This window comes from Oncorhynchus kisutch, linkage group LG16 (assembly GCF_002021735.2).
Source record: "Oncorhynchus kisutch isolate 150728-3 linkage group LG16, Okis_V2, whole genome shotgun sequence".
Lineage (NCBI taxonomy): Eukaryota > Metazoa > Chordata > Actinopteri > Salmoniformes > Salmonidae > Oncorhynchus > Oncorhynchus kisutch.
In genome coordinates this window covers 17,097,822-17,118,156 of record NC_034189.2, presented here as the reverse complement: position 1 = coordinate 17,118,156, position 20,335 = coordinate 17,097,822, and the positions used below count along the sequence as shown (strand labels likewise).

At 43.7% G+C, this 20,335-nt stretch overlaps 1 protein-coding gene across 2 annotated transcripts in view; it reads right to left on the bottom strand.

Moving 5' to 3' along the window:
* Positions 1-762: 762 nt before the first annotated feature.
* rin1b (Ras and Rab interactor 1b) overlaps positions 763-20,335 on the bottom strand; it is a 35,298-nt gene continuing 15,725 nt past the window's right edge. The window contains exons 2-13 of one of the 2 annotated variants that reach the window (XM_031791887.1): positions 16,151-16,282; positions 15,750-15,864; positions 13,931-14,003; positions 13,643-13,734; positions 12,578-12,786; positions 11,917-12,234; positions 10,353-10,696; positions 9,831-10,054; positions 8,087-8,398; positions 7,765-7,896; positions 4,543-4,718; positions 763-2,524 (exon numbers count right to left, since the gene is read on the bottom strand). In XM_031791887.1, coding sequence (XP_031647747.1) covers positions 2,201-2,524; positions 4,543-4,718; positions 7,765-7,896; positions 8,087-8,398; positions 9,831-10,054; positions 10,353-10,696; positions 11,917-12,234; positions 12,578-12,786; positions 13,643-13,734; positions 13,931-14,003; positions 15,750-15,864; positions 16,151-16,282 — 2,451 coding nt within the window. In that variant the 3' untranslated portion in view covers positions 763-2,200. The remainder of the gene's footprint in view (positions 2,525-4,542; positions 4,719-7,764; positions 7,897-8,086; positions 8,399-9,830; positions 10,055-10,352; positions 10,697-11,916; positions 12,235-12,577; positions 12,787-13,642; positions 13,735-13,930; positions 14,004-15,749; positions 15,865-16,150; positions 16,283-20,335) is intronic. The other variant, XM_031791888.1, reaches the window with a different exon arrangement.

The following is a 20,335-nucleotide window of genomic DNA, read 5'->3' as shown; positions in this document are numbered from 1 at the left end:
ACGTATTCTCTGTCATAAATAATTTATGTAAATACATATTTGTTCATTCTGACAGTGGAGAGAATATGATTATTCAAAGATTTTGTGACAGTTGTGCTTTGATGTACTGGGAAGGGTTTGGGTTATTTCCATTTCAATTCAGGAGATTCCTTGAAATTCCAATTCAAGCATAGCAAAACAATGTACAGAGTATACAAACATTAAGAACACCTGGCTCTTTCCATAGACTGACCAGGTGAATCCAGGCGAAGGCTGTGGTCCCGTGTGGCTCAGTTGGTAGAGCGTGGCGCTAGCAAAGCCAGGGTTGTGGTTTTGATTTCCATGGACTGTAAGTCACTCTGGATAAGAGCGTCTGCTAAATGACTAAGATGTCGAATTAAGCTATGATCCCTTATTGATGTCACTTGTTAAATCCCCTTCAAATGAGTGTAGATGAAGGGGAGGAGACAGGCTAATGGGTTTTTAAGCCTTGAGACAATTGAGACATGGATTGTGTGTGTGTGCCATTCAGAGGGTGAATGTGCAAGACAAAATATTGAAGTACCTTTGAATGGGGTATGGCAGTAGGTACTGGGAGGTAAGGAGGAAGGGGTGGGGTGCAACAATATTAGGAAGGTGTTCCTTGTGTTTTGTATACTCAGTGTATAAGTAATTTGCTGCCTCCCAGTGGTGACTTGTAATATTCCCTTAGCAATATACTGTAACTTCAACATGACATTAATACAGATTGTACGCATCAAACACTGATAAGCAAAGAACACATCATGTAGTAGCACTATGAACAGATAATGCAATTTTATTGCGATTTTGTATTACTGGACAAAATACAGCAATGTGTTATACAGCCAATGAAATAGTGAATGCCATTATGTTGCCTTTTTCAACACAGTCAACACATGCATCACATACGAAACCAGCAAAGTCTTTACATTCAATGAAAAGAGCATGCAATAGTCCTCAATGTGTCCTTGTTCTTCTTTAAAGAACCCCTTCTCCAGTGAAAGCTTCCATAAAGGTAAATATCTCACTTTCCTTTTTAGAAATCTGTGATTCATACTCAATATAACTATTCCACCTTTTTTTGTTGTTGAAACAATTCATTATTGTAATAATACATTATAAGTGTTAACATTAAGTTGAACAGTCAGTTGGCAAAGATGATCTGCAGCAGGAGTCATCACCATGGCCACTTAGGTGACTTTACATTCAGCTAATCGCCATGAGGCATAACATGGTTTTATTGGCCATTGTCACGTAGATGGTATTTTCTCTCAGAAGCTACTTTTATCATGGAATATTAAAGCAGTTCAATGGAAACAGTAATAGAAAGTGAAACAGAAAAAAAGTAATTATTTTGACAAATGTGTCCGTTTTTAGCATGAAGAGACATTCAGTTGGCAAAAATCTTAAAACAAGGAAATATTGTGCCTTTCAACAAAATTCCTCAAACCAGTTTTCTATTTGTAAAGTTAAAACATGGTTTTCCCACCACCCTGTCAACAGTAAGTGACTAGAGGTGGCAGAGCCAACATCAACAGTACCTCAGACTCACAATCCAAAATGGCTTCATGGCGTTTGCCTGTATTGGCTCTTATTCACTCCTTCTTTATCTGTAACACTGTAAATAAGTCAAAAGAACCTTAAAGCAAAGATTGTCCTCGGAGCTGCACACATTCCTATGTGTATGACTTTACTTTCTTAACTTTGGTATTGAGGTTCGGTCTTACAAAAAATATTTCCGTCGCTCTTACGTTACAGTAGCAAGGACATACCGGTAGCTAGTGTTTTAGGCCCCCCCCCCCCCAACCCTTAACAACAGGGTTCTGAACATAGAAATATAATTTATAGAATTCATTCTAATTCTATGGTTCCAACCAAGGAGCAGCAGATTGACAGAAGTGATGTGAATAATAGACAACCAATCTGCCCTTCCTCTACGGCTGAGTCTCAAGTGACACCCTATTTACCAGAGCCCATACAGTGCAGTGCACAACTTTTAAACCTCCACTATGGAATAGGGTGCCAATTGAGACTTGCCCCTTAGTCTTTAGTGAGAGCTGTAGTTATGACAACACGTCCAAGACACAACACAGCTTTTTTAATCAATCAATAAATCGAAAAACGCTGAGATCAGAGAAGAACTCTTCCACCTCCTCTTCCTCCCTCCATCGCCCTCCTTCCTTCCATCGCCCTCCCTCCTTCACTCCTCACACACGGACTCCCCCAGGTCCACAGCTCCCCCTCTGGTCAGGCGACGCATCTTGCTGAAGTCGTGGTCCGTGCGAAGGTAGGAGAGAGAGGGGCCTCCCTCACTGTGGCTGGCCAGGTCCTGAGGCTGTGTCTGGGTGGGAAGGGTCCTCATCTCCCCCCCGGACCTCCAGTAGAGGGTGTAGTCCTGGGGCTCGGAGACTCCGAAGGTGGAGGCACAGAGCCGGGCTAGGGCCTCGCTGCTCTCCCCGGCTCTCCACTGCAGCGTCCGCACAGCGCTGCGCTCGCCGTCCTGGAACAGTACCCGAACACACCTCTGTACAGAGAGAAACACATACAAGCAAAGATACGCACACAGGCACACACACACACAAACAAACAGAAACACACACTCAAAATGAGTTACAAAATGTATAATCTTGTTAACTCACATAAACAGCCTTTATAACATAGCCGTCAGAAGACTCACGAAGATTAGAGTGCTTCAAAATAATATACTGTCGTCCATTCATTTAAACCAAACTAACTCAATACTGTAAACAGTACATAATACACCAGGACGTCACCCGGGATACAAGTCAGTATTCGATGTCTGAGGATGTTGGGAGATGAGGTGGAAACCGGCCACTAGGGGCAACAGTGAGCACTGTTTCGGTTGTGGACAGGGGTGGTGGATGGGCGTAAGCATCTGCCTCTGATTCCAAAGGTTGCATGTTTGAATCCAGCGATAGAAAGTTCAGAGTTAATGCCTAACCTTAAGAATTCAGAGTTAATGCCTAACCTTAAGAATTCAGAGTTAATGCCTAACCTTAAGAATTCAGAGTTAATGCCTAACCTTAAGAATTCAGAGTTAATGTCTAACCTTAAGAATTCAGAGTTAATGTCTAACCTTAAGAATTCTGAGTTAATGTCTAACCTTAAGAATTCTGCGTTAATGTCTCATTTTAACCCTAACGTTAAAAATTTTGAGTTAATGCCGAAACTTAACCTTAACACTTTGAAATGTGAGGTTTGGAACAACTTTGAAATTTGACATTTGAGAAACACAGATGAAAGTCTAATTCTGACGTGAGACTGTGAGAGCTAGTAGTATACAGAGCCTCAATGGGCTACTGTTCGTTACACAGCATTACATACTGTAGGCGATACACCACAAATGCACATTCCTCATAATAAATCAATACCAATCAGTTTCAAAATATTCTACAATGAATACAGTCCAACAGTCTTCATGCATTGCCTTAATATTCAAACAAATTCAACACTTTTACTTTTCTACTTTAAACACACACTTTAAACACACGTACACAGCTCCATTAAACCACACTGTCCCTTCATCCTAACATCCTAACAAAACGAATCCATACACTGACACAGAAATAGCCTACACCAAAGTACAATAATATACATCTATACTACATGTAAATACAGTGTGCCACAACCAGTCGAAACGTTGGGTATATACTATATTACATAATAGGAGAACCACCTACAGTACCACCTGCCTCCATATAACACAACCTGCCCATTCCCAAACACCCTTTATTAACACTCTCACATACCGGACACAGTCAAATCAGCAAGTTCCCCATGAACCACATCATTAAACAACATTAAAAAGCTGCAACTTACAGAGTCACTGAGCTCCTCACTGTCCGTGTGCATATTGTGTTTGCTCTCCTCTCTTCAGTGGGTTGCTGCTGCTCAGTAAATTTCATGCTATCTGACCGCCCACTTCTTCATAACACTTAGCTAGCTCACTGATCTCCCTCAGTGGCAGTACAGCAAATCTGCTGGCAGATGTGTGGTGTGTACGTGTGTTTTAGCTAGCTGCTATTTGAAGAGAGTGAGTAGCCCACGTGACTGACTAGCTAACTACAGTGTTTGTACCATTTCATGTAGTGAATGGTCATCATTTGGGGACGAATCAAATACTAGGACAAAGGAGGGGGTTTTTAGCAAGCTGCTATTTGAAGGGAGTCAGTATTCCTCACGTCACTAACCAGCTATCCACCATACTATGTTAGCTGGTGAATGGCGGTCATGATTCTGGCGAATAACAAGCACAAGGAGGGTGCGTCTGTCTGGAGTTATAGATGGGTGGGGTTTGCTCTTTTGGGACTATTCCTTTGTCATCTCAATCCTGTGCAGCTGAAGTATTTGAAAGAAAACGCATTTAAATCCAGGCTATTTAAATCCAGGTCTGGTGTCGAGTGGAGTCTCAGAATATGGTGAAGCTGCCCCTAGACACTGATCTTGGGTCAGTTTGGCAGTTTCCCCACTAATGCTTATGGTTACCCAGGGGAAAACGTTACCCAGGAGCTAGTGTTTCACCTGGTTCTGTTGTCTCTCACGGTTGCTCTTGGCTTCCAGGCTGCGTCTGCGGCCCCACTCCCTCAGCCCGTCCAGGGCCTCGCGGGTCAGACCTCCTGGGGGGACTTGGTCCCCCTTCGCTTCAGGGCTCTGGATCAGACAGAGGCTGGCATAGACACTGGTCAGGTAGTAGCCACCTGGGAGAGTGGGTGGGGGCACAGCTAAATGTCAATACAGTGACTGTGAATGGCATCTAAATATCCACCAAGACCACAGTTATGTTGTCTTCATTATCCGCAATGTTATTTTAGAGGTAGAGTGTATAAAGGAAAAGGGTGTAGTTCGTAGTGGTGCCCTCTCCTTTGGGGTGGAGAGGGTAAACCAGCTACCACATAACATACTGAGAACCATATGTTTCTTAGAGCTTGGTGAGTGTGGTTGTCCTAGGGTTATTTTGCATACAACCTTCCCACAACGTTCTGGGAACGGTGCAGGTTAGTTGCTTGGCTTTGGAACATTCGCAGCACATGTAGCCCTTTACACTCATACCCGAATACGGGTTGAAAACGGCAGATTTGAGCACTGATAAGCTCCTAAATTGGAACGTTGTGGGTGTACAATAACATGCTATACATGGGTTTTGACTGACAGATGTTCTGAAATTCAGCTCCGCGCGCGACAAGTTGTCCCCATCCCTTCTTAATTGGGCTACTTTTACACATTCTTTGTTGTCTGAGGGAGGGAAATGCTGCAAATTGAGAGGACTATGTATTTTGAAAGAGGAGACGTTGAGGATTATAATAAATACCACTGATGTGATCCAAGCAAACACCTGTGAGTCCAAATGTGCACTTCCAAATCATAAAACTCATGTCATATGCAGTGTCAATGTTTCTGATGAATATGTTTGATGTGGTTACAAGATGACATGGCGTCATACCCTGGGTTGTTCTGAACAGAATGAGTCTCTGATTTGTTTATTATGACTCCATTTTGCCGCATGACTCCTCTCTATGCGCACCAACAGTACGATCCGTTTCTCTGAATGGCCTTGTGAAAGCCTTAGGCTGCCATTACACAACGTTGTGTAACCCCAGCCTAACACTTTAAAATCATATTTGATAGCTTAGGTAGTCATGTTGGCAATAGAACAAGCTTTGAAATGATGCCCAGCTGACCCAGACCATTTTTGGATTGCGCAAACAACAACAGTAATTGTGTGATGGCAGGGATGTAGGGCTGTGTTCCAAAGAAAACAACTAAAACTGTGATTGCTCTAGTTCCTCAGCAGCACAGCTTGGAGAGCTCAAAATAGCAGCTTGTAGTTGAAGACTCTTCTTGGAGTCATAAAAGTACATTGAAATTGCTTAGGAACCGTGCACACTTTGGGAGAGGTGTGTGGCCACTGAGACTCCAGTTACTCCTCTCACTCAAACCCATGTCATGTTTTTGTCTCATGTTGTGCTTACCCCACATTTTCCAGGAATAATCTTATCATAATCTTCTCATTTTACTGTATCCACAGGATTTTCAGATTTCGTTGTTAACAAATGCAGCAAAAAGTACAGTAAATGTAAAATACACATCAACAGTGTAATGTCTTGTGTCAGGTGAACTGTGTACTCACCTTTGGTCTAATTATTTTCCCATTATCTCCAAACTGTTCCCTTTCAATTGCAACCATTACACTGCATATGCTTTCATATTTCTTCTGTAAGAAACATTTCAATTTAGCCCTATCCACATAGGCCAATTCCCAGAAGTGTAAAGGGTTCGGGAGAGGCGAAGGTCGAGTCATGCGTCCTCCGAAACCCGTCAAACCATGCTGCTTCTTAACACCCACCCGATTAACCTGAAAGCCAGCAGCACCAATGTGTCAGAGGAAACACAGTTCAATTGACAACCGAGGTCAGCCTGCGGGCGCCCGGCCCGCCACAAGGAGTCGCTAAAGCGTGATGAGCCAAGTAAAGCCCCCCCCCGGCCAAACCCTCCCCCAACCTGGACAATGCTGGGCCAGTCATTTGGCAGACGCTCTAATCCAGAGCAATTTACAGGAGTAATTATGGTTAACAGAACTTTTCCTAAAAGTTAAAACATTGTTACATTTAATTTCCATTTTGGTAATATTCTAGGAATATTCTCCAACTGGTTTTGGTAATATTCTAGGAATATTCTCCAACTGGTTTGACGTTGGGAATGTTCTCAAATTTTTCCAAGAACGTTAAGAAACAAAGTTCTTCTGTGGGAATTTCAGTGCATCCGCATAACGTTTCCTAGAGGTTCCCTCATGGTTCTATTTAATGTCATGTTCTCAAATTGTTCCGAAAACGTAAAAAAATGTTTCCATAAAAACTAGAAGAAAACTTTAGTAACGTTCAGAGGAACATTCTAAGAATGTTATTTCAAAACATACATTCCGTTCTCAGCATCAACACAACTCTCCCTATCCTCTATCTTATTAAGTGTGTTCAGGTGTGTTGGCTGCGCCCACTAATTGGCCGCACCTGATCCTAAAGATGTTCTCCAGTGATTTAAAAAAAACTTTTACGGTTGAAAGGCAATATCCCAAGTGTAAATACAGTAAAGTACACACTCTAAAAAATATGTTTTGAGTAAAATAGTTGTTTTTTTAGAGACAACTACAAACTCCAAGGAGTAAGGCAGTGAAGGAGTTGGTCTGATGTCATCGGCCCCTTGCTTGAGGAACAATAGAGGAGCAAAAGTCCCCCCCTCCCCACTTGTGCTATGTCATGCCTTTTGTTAAGTAAATTAGCTTTGTATGTGTAAAAAATCATGGCATGCTAGCTCCATCCTAGTAGCTTAGTGGACTAGTTCCATGGATCAAGAACAGAATATTATAGATTTGAATCTCACGGACACTGTGTCACAATAAAAATAAACGTGTTTTCATGATTAATGCCTAAGGAAATGCATTTCCATGTGTCCTATCTGTGCTTGGAGTTCAAAACAGTTAACCCCAAATAAGCTAGCAGTGTTATTAAAAGTCTTATTGATACATTCAGTTAAAGTGTTGAGGAAGTTATTCAAAAACCTCCAAATAATCTAGCATTTATGTTCAGTGTTAATAAAACCTCCCAGGAAACAAAAATGGCACCAAATTTCGCCATAATACTGTTTCGACTGGGAAGCATGCGGTAAGCTTTAAGGTGGAAGGGATGTAGGCTATAAGGGGTGTAGGCTATAAGGGGTGTAGTTAGGGTGTAGTTTGGGTATAGTGCGTACCCTCCCCAGTGAGCCAGGAGGGCTCTAGTAGTTCCATCATGTACTCCACCTCCAGTAGGATCTGAGGCGTGTTACACATCACTATCACATAGGACAGCGCCGGCAGGAAGTCCTCAGAGCTCACTTCCTGTCCTGGGAGCAGGAAGAGGATGGTACAAGACAGCTTTAACAGATTGATTGATTATGACAGTTGATAACAGCTTCTAGATTATAACAGGTAAATAAATGGTGTTCTTCAAATGTTTCTATTTATAATAGATAATCACTGGCTGTGGTTACTTTATTTGACGTTTAAGATTAGGCAAATTGAAGGCCGACTCACCACCATCGTGGAGGGCCCCCATGGCCTTCTGGACCGACTTGCAGACCTGCAGCAGCAGCAGCACCTTGTCTATGGGTGAGTGGGTGCGCTGCATGAGGCCCAGCTTCTGCCTCACCCTCTCCACACCGCGTGTGTCGGGCACGCCCACCAGCACTCCGAGGCGTTCCATCGCCCCCTCTTGGCAGGCCAGGAGACTAGAGGCCAGGTGCTGGGTGGAGCCGTCCTGTCTGTGGAGGGAGAGGAGGGCCTGGTCTAGCAGCACCCTCAGAGGTTTCAGCACACAGCCAAACATGGCCTTCTCCAGGGCTATGTCTGCATGGGGGAACACATACATAGGTACGCACACACGCACACACACACGCATGAGCATGCACACACACAAACAAACATGCATAAAACACACACACACACACACAGTAGTAGTTGAAGATTATAAGGAAACATATTGTATGAAAGATTTACTTTATTTCAGATTACAAACATTTATCTAAAATAACAACGTACCAGTTCTGTACACTCATATCACACACAACACATACCCATAACACAACACAGACCTATACACACACAACACACACTCATACACACAACACAACACCCACTCATACACACACTACACATACCACCCACTTGTTCAGTCAGGAAATGATTAATCATTACTGAGGGACAGGGGGAAGTGGAGGGTCACAGGATTCCCTGACTAGGCTGACATTGTCCAACACACATAAAGCTAATGTCAGCTCTACATCAATACCCAGTCCTCGTCCTGCCTCGCTTTCTTCCTCTATTTCTCTCTCTCCCCTTCCATCCCTCTCTCCATATCTCTCTCCCCTTCCATCCCTCGCTCCCTTCCTCTCTCTCCTGCCATCTCTCTCTCCCCCTCCCTCCATCTCTCGCCCCCCCCCCCTTCCTCCCGCTCTCCCTCTCTCTCCCTCCAGCCTGAGAATCGTGCTGCTCTTCAAGTGCGCGTGGGACTGTGATATCTTTGAATGATAAACGATGAGGGAGAAAAAAAATGAAAATGCCTCCACCGACGCAAATGTGAGTGTGGAGTCCACTCTACTCTCTCCAAAAGCCTCAGCACACACACACACACACACACACACACCAACCATCCCCCGTAGTCCCCCCCCCCCGAAATAAGAAATATCAATGAATGAATGTCTTATATCTCCCATCCAGCAACGTACAGAGATATTTGGCAGGCTAAATGTGATAGATGTAGTTCTCTGGCTTGGCTAGCAAAGCTTTATAAATCCTAGAGACAATATGAACTCATGGATGAAAAGCTACCCCCTACGCAGTGATAATACCTTTTCAGTAAAAGCCTCTGGACAGTCTGTCTGAGTCTCATCTAAAGCTAGCCTGTTGTTTCCATAGATCTATGTCTCTCTCTATGGGTTTACTGTGTTATTATACATCCTGTCAAACCAAGAGACAGTGGTGGTAATGCTTTCCCCAATTGACATGCTGATAATATCGAATAATATCTGTGTTATAGTCTTTAGTGAATATTATATGGGCTTGCTTTGCGGCATTTAAAAGTATTTGTAATGTCCTGTGTATCGTATCAATCTGTTTTGTGTGTTTGATGCTGAACACCTGAAGTTACTGAAGATCCTGCCCCTTTCAATTCCTGCCTCTCCTCAGTATCTCTCCCATTCTTATGATATATTCCTCTCTCTCTATTTCTTCCTCTATCCTCTTTTTTCCTCCTTGCATCCTTAGGTGAGAATGGTGGTACCTTTCTCGTTGTCGGGCACCAGGGTCTCTAGGGGGGGCGACAGTTCTCCGCTGTCTAGCAGGAAGCTCTTGGCCTGGGACAAGAAGCACCGCAGCCCCTGGAGCACCGCCAAGGAGGACTTCGGCGAGGAAGACGACGATGAAGAGGCAGCCTGGGTCAAGACCCCTCTCAGCTCCTCTTTCTGCTTCTGGAGGAACTCCTGGACCAAGGAACCAAACGCAGACCTCCAGAGACAGAGAGTTTGGACATTGAGGTTTTCCCACCATAAACATGATGAGTTTACATGACACTACACAATTCCACGGAAGCCATGTTAGCTCCCTATGGGCAATATCAACCAATAGCATTTCATTTAGGAATTTTAAACACTGCCACGTCAATTAATGTGTAGGATTAGAACAAGATCCCCCCCCCCCCCCCCCCCCCCCCAAATCGAACAGAAAAATTGAATGTTCAAATGCACAAACATGGCATCAAGTTTTCCCAAAGTCTCTCTCTATATTTATAAGTGGTTTTGCTGACCTCCGTTCCCTGGATAGCTCCTCCACCAGCCTGGCGAGCCTCTTCTCTGGAGCAAAGAAACACACAAACGCCGCGCTCATCCTCTGCAGGCCTCCGTGACCCCCCCGTGAGCGCACCAGGGGCGGGCGGTGCTGAGGGTTGGGGTTTGGTTGTTTGAAGAACTGGTCCTCTGCTTCTGCTCCTGGGTCCTCTTCCTCCAGACTGCTGAAAGAGCTGCTGCTGTCCAGTTGGGCCAGAGAGGGGGCTGGGTGGCCCTCCAAGGCCAAGCACGCCTCTTCGATGCTGGGCTCCTCTGGAGCAGATGGGTCCTCCTCTACCTCCCCCACTGGAGGATCTGTTGGAGCCTGGGGAGAGACGGAGTCAAGGTCATATCTTTATACGATGCATCAGCTGGTCAGTGTATTGACTGGATGTGTGCTTTCAGGAGAGAAAGAAAGGGAGTTAGGAAAAGAGAGAAAATAAGACAGAGGATAGAGACATACACTACCGTTCAAAAGTTTGGGGTCACTTAGAAATGTCCTTGCTATTGAAAGAAAATGGTTGATTAAAATAACATCAAATAGATCAGAAATACAGTGTAGACATTGTTAGTGTTGTAAATTACTATTGTAGGCTTTGCGCTGTTCTGTGAAAGGAGTAGTACACAACTGTCACGTTCTGACCTTTATTTCCTTTGTTTTGTATTTATTTACTATGGTCAGGGCGTGAGTTGGGTGGGCAGTCTATGTTTGATTTTCTATGATTTGGGATTTCTATGTTTCGGCCTAGTATGGTTCTCAATCAGAGGCAGGTGTCATTAGTTGTCTCTGATTGAGAATCATACTTAGGTAGCCTGGGTTGCACTGTTTGTTGGTGGGTGATTGTCTATGTTGATGGCTTGTTTCAGCGCAGCTCGCATTAGCTTCACGGTTGTTATTTTGTTTAGTGTTTTTGTATAGTGTTTCAGTGTTCAGTGTTTTCTTTATTAAAATTCATGATGAACACATATCACGCCGCATTTTGGTCCTCCGATCCTTCTCGCCTCTCCTCTTCAGATGAAGAGGAGGACGACCGTGACAACAACGTTGTACGAGATCTTCAGTTTCTTGGCAATTTCTCGCATGGAATAGCCTTCATTTCTCAGAACAAGAATAAACGGATGAGTTTCAGAAGAAAGGACTTTGTTTCTGGTGATTTTGAGCCTGTAATCGAACCCATAAATGCTGATGCTCCAGATACTCAACTAGTCTTATCAAGGCCTGTTTTATTGCTTCATTAACCAGAACAAAAGTTTTCAGCTGTGTTTTCTAATGATTAATTAGCCTTTTAAAATGATAAAGTTGGATTAGCTAACACAACGTGCCATTGGAACACAGGAGTGATGGTTGCTGATAATGGACCTATGTAGATATTACATAAAAAAGTCAGCCACAATAGCCATTTACAACATTAACAATGTCTACACTGTATTTCTGATCAATTGCATGTTATTTTAATGGAAATGTGCTTTTCTTTAAAAAACAAGGACATTTCTAAGTGTCCGCAAACTTTTGAACGGTAGTGTATATCATAAAGGGACCCTTACCGCTGGCGGTACAGGCACGAGGTCCTCATCCTCGGCCGACATGGGGGACAGTGCAGGGGTTTTCCTCAGGACGCCAGCCCCAGGATGGACCTTTCTGTGCGGTTTGGGACTGGGCTGGAGGGGTGTGGGCTGGAGCCTCTCCTGGTCCTTGGGGTTCTCCGGTGGGGGCAAGGGGAATGACCCAGCCCCCCCTCCACCACCTCCACAACCAGACAGAGTCATGGAGCTCTCTGTAGAGACACGGACCCTCATGCTGCGTTTGAAGCGGTGGCGTTTGTGGGACGCCCCCGGGATCGACTGTTGCGGCTGCTGTTGCTGCTGGAGGGAGAAAGGAGGTAGGAGGTAGGTAGTTGTCCCTATACCGACTGATTCAGGGTCAGATAGATATGTTTTCACTATCCCCAATGGTTATGGTTAGGAATTTTAGGGAAAACTGATCCCAGATGTGGTTAAAAGGTAGACTCTGCAAGGTGACATCTTTAAAAACTGTGATGACTTCCCACTTACAGCCATGTTGATGTGTTTATAAGTCTATACCTCCAGCTGAAGGAAGCCAAGTAAACTGAATCAGGGTGAGACATTATTTTTATTCCCCCAATGGTTATGGTGAGGAATTGTGGTGGGCTAATCTGTTCCTAGATCTGTGCTTAAGGGTGACTACCTCAAGCTGGAGAAAGAGAGGGTTAATGAAGCAGAGAGACTCCTGTCTGCCGCGGGACAGCAGGTAACACAGGTCCTGGGACAGACCCGCCTTGACCTGCATGGCACTGGTGGGCGGAGTCTTGGTGGTAATGGGTGAAGCCTTGATGGTGGGTGGAGCCTGTAGATCCCCAGGTCCATTCTGGGTGTCAGAGAGTGAACTCCAGAACTCTGTCGGGTTGTGGGGAAAATAAGAAGAAAGACAATGTTTCCCGGTCCAGATTCTGGTATGTAACATTTTCATACTGTAGTGTTCAGAGGATAAGTAATTGATTCACGCCATAAAGTGACTGATATTGAAGTGCTTTGAAGACCATATCCTACTGTGCTAAACATTTAGGCTCAGTCCAGAAACAACCCCTAGACACATTATGCTCCTTTTCAAATCAAACCAAATTGTATTCGTACAACCTTACCGTGAAATGCTTACTTACAAGCCCTTAAACAACAATGCAGTTCAAGAAATAGAGTTAAGAAAATATTGACCAAATAAACTAAAGTAAAAAATAAAATACCAAAAACGAGGCTATACACAGGGGGTACCAGTACCGAGTCAATGCGAATTGGAGTGGGTCTAGGGTTTCCGGGATGATGGTGTTGATGTGAGCCATGACCAGCTTTTCAAAAGAACTTCATGGCTACCGACATGATTGCTACGGGGCGGTAGTCATTTAGGCAGGTCACCTTCTCTTTCTCGTGTGTAGGTCGCCACATCCCCCCATCCCACAGTCTAATGTAATGTTGATGTTGGATCTTAATTTGAGCCAGTTTGCTACAGCAGGAAAATAATCCTGAAGCAACAGGAAATGTGAATTATTATGTGGATTTTAATTAATGGACATTTTCTGTAGGGGTTGATATATTTTCCATAGGAAAAATCAATTCTGACATTTTAAAGCCTTTATTAAACCTCAAATACACAACAAGTTTGCATTTCCTGCTGTGCAGGAACACACTCAGCAACAAAACAGTGATCAAATTAAGATCCTACATCTGTATGCTATAGATCCGTTGAATGAACCCCTACCTAATCCCATATGGGAGATGGCCTCCAGCTTCCTGTGGGTGGAGGCCTGAGCAATGGCTTCTGGGAGCTCCAGTGGAAAAGGCAGCACATCCCTGGAGACAACACACACATATTGAGGTTATTTATTATCAAATAACACAGTGTGCCGTAGTGGGCTAGAACAGCATGGAGGTGCCCTGTTCTGTAATGGGAGTGCCATTACAGCGTATTTACAGTCTGTGGACAAAATAGACCAAAGCAGTGGCAGTGTTATTGACAGGTAGATGGGGTAAAGGTAGTGGTAATCACCTGCTGATGCAGTAGAAGGCCACCAATCGGCAGAGGTCTGGGAAGCTGAGGGCGGAGCTCTCCAAGGCGAAGGCTGGGGATAGGACAGAGAGCATTTGACACCAATCACAGCTTTGTAACATTTGGCAGCACCCTTCACAGATCCAGGGAAAGGATAAAGTGAATAAGGGGGCAGTTGAAATCAGTGAGGGGGCACAATTTTTGGGAGTTCCTGCATTGGAATTATATTGAATTCTGCTTATATCACGCTATACCATAATAAACATAAAGCTAAAATGCTGAGACTGCTAGACCAGTGAGTGCTTTTGAAGTGACAGGTTGGCGTGAAATCTGTAACTCATCTCCGCTGTGCTGTATCAGCACAATGGACAGCGACCTACACACTGAAGAAAGGCCTGTTAGGCAATGAATATAGGCTACAAGATAGATAGGCTGTTTGAAATAGGTGAATTATCCTATGTGAATGCATCCGAATACTAGTTCCTTACCACAGTGCAGTGCATTTGAAATGCTCCTTGCTGGAGGATTCCTAGCGAATCCTTTGGGACCATCAATAGCATTCTTCCAGTTAGAATACCCAGCTTGGGTGAAGGCCTTGTCTGCGTTAGCATTGGACCCAACACAGAACTTTTGACATGGAAACCAAAATGCCGCATCTGCAGTAACCGAGGACTCCAGTCACTCTCTTCCTATGAACCAGTTGCTATTAAATAAACGTTTTTGGGCAGAAAACCTGCGGCTAGGGTAGGATTCTAGGCTAACCTGGGCTGGCTCCTCTGTCCCAAGATAGTCAGGAACAGTCGGGGAAGGGGTAGTGGAATAGCTGGTGCCCAGCAGCATCATCCCTGCTGGGTTTGGCGGCGGCCTTGGTGGTTTGATTTCCGATATCCATCGTGGCGGTGGCAGATTAACTGGCTAGAGCTCTAGGGTAATAACACAAATGTCTTTTAAAGCTAGCTAAGAAGCTAACTTAACTCTGTAGTGGTGAGGCAGAGTTGAGTGAAGGAGCTTCAATTGTAAACTTGACCGGGTTCTTCTAAATCCAGATCAAATATTACAGATGGAGGCGTATCTCATTTTCCACATAACCTACCACAGATGAGCAGCGTTTCCCCCCCACTTTTATGAAAACCCAAAGGAGACATACCTAACCACCCAGTGGCCTTTCATAGCCCTGATACAGCGCTGATACAGATTTTGCACCAACCTGTCACTCAATCGTTTATTTAGGGGCATAAAACTACAACTGAGGTGGCACAAGCTTCAACTGAGGGGGCTAAGTCCCCTTTTGTCTCCTCGTGGAGCCGGGCTTGATCTTTCATTGATTCACAGTGGATGTTGATCACATGCAGTACTGTGTGTGACTGAAACTGTTCAAGTGTTTGATTGTTAGTTTAGAGCAGTGTTTCTCAACTCCAGTCCTCCAGTACCCCCAACAGAACACATTTTAATTTTAGTCCTGGACAAGCACACCTGATTCAACTTGTCAATTATTTATCAATCCCTCAATGAGTTGAATCAGGTGTGTTTGTCCAGAGCTTCAGGTAGCCTAGCGGTTAGAGCGTTGGGCCAGTAACCTAAAGGTTGCTGAATCGAATCCCTGAGCTGACAAGGTAAAAATCTGTCGTTCTGCCCCTGAACAAGGAAGTAAACCCACTGTTCCCCGGTAGAGCGTCATCGTAAATAAGAATTTGTTCTTAACCGACTTGCCTAGTTCAAGAAAAATGTGTGCTATTGGGGAAACTTGAGGACTGGAGTTGAGAAACTGTTTCATTGTTAGTTTAGAATGTTGGTGTAGCCTACATGTATGTGTACTCACTGGAGTCTTCCTCACATATGAGACACTCCTTAATGGAGGATGCTGCTCGGTCTGCGGTCACTCTGACACACAACAACTTCCTCTGGCTGGAGCTGCACTTACGCACCAGGAATGTCTACACACAGGGGCCAGCCATAAATATTGACAAACATTGTTAAACAAGTACTTATGGAACTGTTCAATAAGAACTGTCAATAACAAGTAAGTAAGAGTATGCTAAGGTTGGGTTTTATTAGGGTTCTTTGTGAACACTTGGGGTGAGGAACTGTACAGTAAGTTCCTGACTGTCTTGTATACTACTCTATTGGAAAGCTATACTATACAGATACAGTTCAACTGGCAGTCAGGTTTAGTTAATTGATTAATTGATGGAATGATCTGATTGGCTTTCCCCTCCTCACCCCCACAGGTTCTCTGAGCAGGATATAGAGGGCGGAGTCAGCATTGATGGACAGCTGCAGCCAGACGGGGTGTGTGTGGAGGAGTCGGTCCAACACACTGAAACTCCGCTGGGACCCTAGATCCCCCTGCATCTAGATAGAACACAGGAAGGGGTCAATGTATAACACACAGACACAGACACACAATCTCTCTTGTCTCTCTTGTTTTCCCCCCTCTCTCTTCCTCTCTCTCAGAACTGCAGGCTGGATGTCACAGTGGTGACATTGTGTGGGCTGCCGGAGAGCGTTGCGAGCATAACAGCAGATGGTTGCCTTGGTTACAGAGGCCTACACATCCTACCAGGCATTCCCACTCAGTAAGAACACCCCCCTCTCCCAACACGAGGCGATACACACCACACACACACAAATACACACACCAGGAGTGCAGGGAAACTACTGGCAAGGTGAAGTCTTCTTTTATATTTCTAGAAAGTATCGTGACTTTCTCTCTTGCATACAAAACAAACAAAGTGTATTTATACCGGCACTGGTAATTCCTCTCCACTGGTTAACAACAATACAACACCCTCCTTCCTCGTATAGACAGTCAGGTGAGCTGCAATTCTGAACAGGAACGAGTCTTTTGTTATTGTTTTCATTGATGACTTGATGATGATAACATTCGTCAGAATAGGAGTCGGTCAAGTAGGAGAAATCACTTAGAAACAAGGAAGATAACACAATGATCAAATGTTCAAATGTTAATGTTGTCTAAATGCCTTTCTATAAAATAAGAAATGTTCTCTAGTGAGAAACAAGTCTCAAATGACAATAAACACCATGATTAGCCAGAGGTATAATGAGAACTCCAAGTCTCAGTAGTATAATTCATAAAGGTGTCACTTTGCCTCCCGAAGGGACGCAGTGGTCTAAGGCACTGCATCGCAGTGCTAGCTGTGTCTCTAGACATCCTGGTTCGAGTCCAGTTCTGTCGCAGCCAGCCACGACCGGGAGACTTATGGGGTGGCGCACAATTGGCCCAGCGTCGTTCGGGTTAGGGGAGGGTTTGGCCGGAAGCAATGCATGCTGACACGGTCTCCAGGTGTACGGTGTTTCCTCCGACACATTGGTGCGGCTGGCTTCTGGATTAAGCGGGCGTTGTGTCAAAAAGCAGTGCGGCTTGGCTGGGTTGTGTTTCGGAGGACGCACGGCTCTTGATCTTCGCCTCTCCCGAGTCCGTAAGGGAGTTACAGCGATGAGACATGACTTTAACTACCAATTGGATACCACGAAAAAGGGGGTTAAAAAAAGTGTTTAACTTTATCATCATAACCTATCTTTATTCATTTAGAGCCAGGTGTTTCTCCCAACCACAATAGCAGACTAGGAAAAACTCATGAACCTACTCGATTCCCTGGTCTTTATAAACTGATTTAACATGGTAATAGAAAACACACGTGACACACATACACACACATCCTTTGCTCTCTATAACTAACATAAACAACCTCCCACCTCCAGTGAGTGTGCAGGGCAGTGTAGGGGTCACCCATACTTACTTCCAGGTCTCCCTTACATAAAACACCACACAGCCCACACACACACGCACACGCACACACACACACACACACACACACACACACACACACACACACACACACACACACACACACACACACACACACACACACACACACACACACACACACACACACACACACACACACAGACTTATGTAATTCCCAGAAACGGAGAGAGAGACTGAGAGAGCAAGATAGAGAGGGAGAGAAAAAGTCTGATATGCAATATCTCTAGGAAGAGAATGTAATAGATGTTTGTCTTGTTTGTCAGTTACATAGACTTGTAAAGGAAAACATGTGTTATGGTCTTAAGGACAGGCAGGAGGCAAAGGATAAAGTGCAAAATGTGCGGTTTCGTCCACAAAGTAATGGTTGTGATGGTAGCTGTGATTATGGTAGATAAGAAATTCAGCAAAATAGGCAACAAAAAATTACAAAACAAGCAAAAGATTAGCAAAAACAAATTTCTCCAAAGAAATTAAAATGTTAACTGGACTCAATCCAGCAATCCGGATTCACCCTAATGGCATAAGAAACAGGCACCAAATTATTTCCCCAACACTTTCCCTGGCTGCCACTGCTCTTGCTCCACAACAAATGTCCTCTGTATCATCACAACTGTTGGAGATATTTCAACAAAACGATTTTGTGGTAAGTTGATCACATTTTTTGACATTTTGAAAAAGTTGTAGATGCATTCCAATGAAGATAGATCTATAATTAAAACACATATATATGCAAGTAGGAAAGCCTTAAGTTTGGAGTAAAGTAGTAATATGTTGGATGAGTGTGTTGGTGGCACGTCCCTGCCCCCCAGGGATAGTTACCCCTTTATGGTTATGAATGTGTTTCTACCTGTCAGTTAGTGCTAGTTTATGCTAACTTGCTAGCTAGCATCTTCACTAGCAATAAATGCTAACCAGCTAGATAGTTACCATAAATTGCTAGGAGTGCTAGCTAGCAACCTTACTACCAGATTATCTGATGTAAAACACATAAAAAAGATAACTTAATGTCAGTTGTAAATGTTTCCACTAGTCACTGATAGCTTTAGAGTTAATGTTACTTTATAGCCTTTTAGCTATTTACCCCAGTACTTTAAAAAACGCAACCTTTTCTAAAAAATGTCATACAATACCTACAAAACTGTTAACTGTAGCCATTTTTTTCCCTTTATAGTTTATATGCCTCAGCATGAACTTCATCCACATATACCCACTTTTTCCCCCAAACTTTGCTTTTTTGTGTCAGAAGTTAGACATTGTTCCTGGGGGGGATAGTTACCCCCTAGTACCCTATTGTCAGGACAAAATACAGCCTACCCCATAGTTGGCCTATCCACATAGGGACACTCTCCCCATCAAAGCATACAGAAAAATGGCAAACCCATGTACAAATACCTTGAGACTCCATTGGCAAAACCATTGCCTCAACAAGCATACCACCCTGCATCCCACTGCTGGCTTGCTTCTAAAGCTAAGCAGGCTTGGTCCTGGATGGGAGACCAGATGCTGCTGGAAGTGCTGTTGGAGGGCCAGTAGGAGGCCCCCTTTCCTCTGGTCTACAAAAATATCCCAATGCTCCAGGGCAGTGATTGGGGACATTGCCCTGTGTAGGGTGCTGTCTTTCAGGTGGGATGTTAAATGGTGTCCTGACTCTCTGAGGTCACTAATGATCCCAAAAAAAGGACCCATGAGCACCAACATGTGAAGTTCATAGGAACATATCAAATTGGGTGTCAAATGAAAGCTAAGAGTCTATATTTTATGGAAATTAATTGATACATAAAACAATCCATATGAATTAAGTGAAGACTTTGATTTCTGGATAAACAGATGGAAAAGTGGTCTTAGAAAACATCTACCAGAAAAAGTACCAGAAATACATCAAAACACAATCATGTTGATGTAAAGACCCCTGCTAACTAATATCAACACATATTTAGTTTGGGAAAAATTGTTTACCTTCTGTAAGTTTAAGAGATATTGCCTTGTGCCTTGGGTTTGCAAAGGGAGGGTATATTACAGGAAACTTTCTAAGTTTACCATTAAACTACCAGAATGTTGCCATCTTTCATGGATTTGGGGTACTTCAGATTATCACAGGTGTCTGCAATTATCTCTGGCCCTCTGTGTGGTCTTATCACATGTAAAATATATCAAATAATTGAATAAGATGATAAAATATATATACAGCACCTGTCAAATGTTTTGACACACCTACTCATTCAAGGGTTTTTCTTAATGTTTTACTATTTTCTACATTGTAGTTTTGTTTTCTTCACTATTCTATGAAATAACACATATGGAATCCTGTAGTAGCCAGAAAAGTGTTAAACAAATCAAAATATATGTTATATTTGAGATTCTTCAAAGTAGCCACCCTTTACCTTTATGACAGTTTTGCACACTCTTGGCATTCTCTCAACCCGCTTCATGAGGTAGTCACCTGGAATGCATTTCAATTAACAGGTGTGCCTTGTTAAAAGTTAATTTGTGGAATTTCTTTCCTTTTAAATGTGTATGAACCAATCAGTTGTGTTGCGACAAGGTAGGGGTGGTATATAGAAAATAGCCCTATTTGGTAAAAGACCAAATCCATATTATGGCAAGAACAGCTCAAA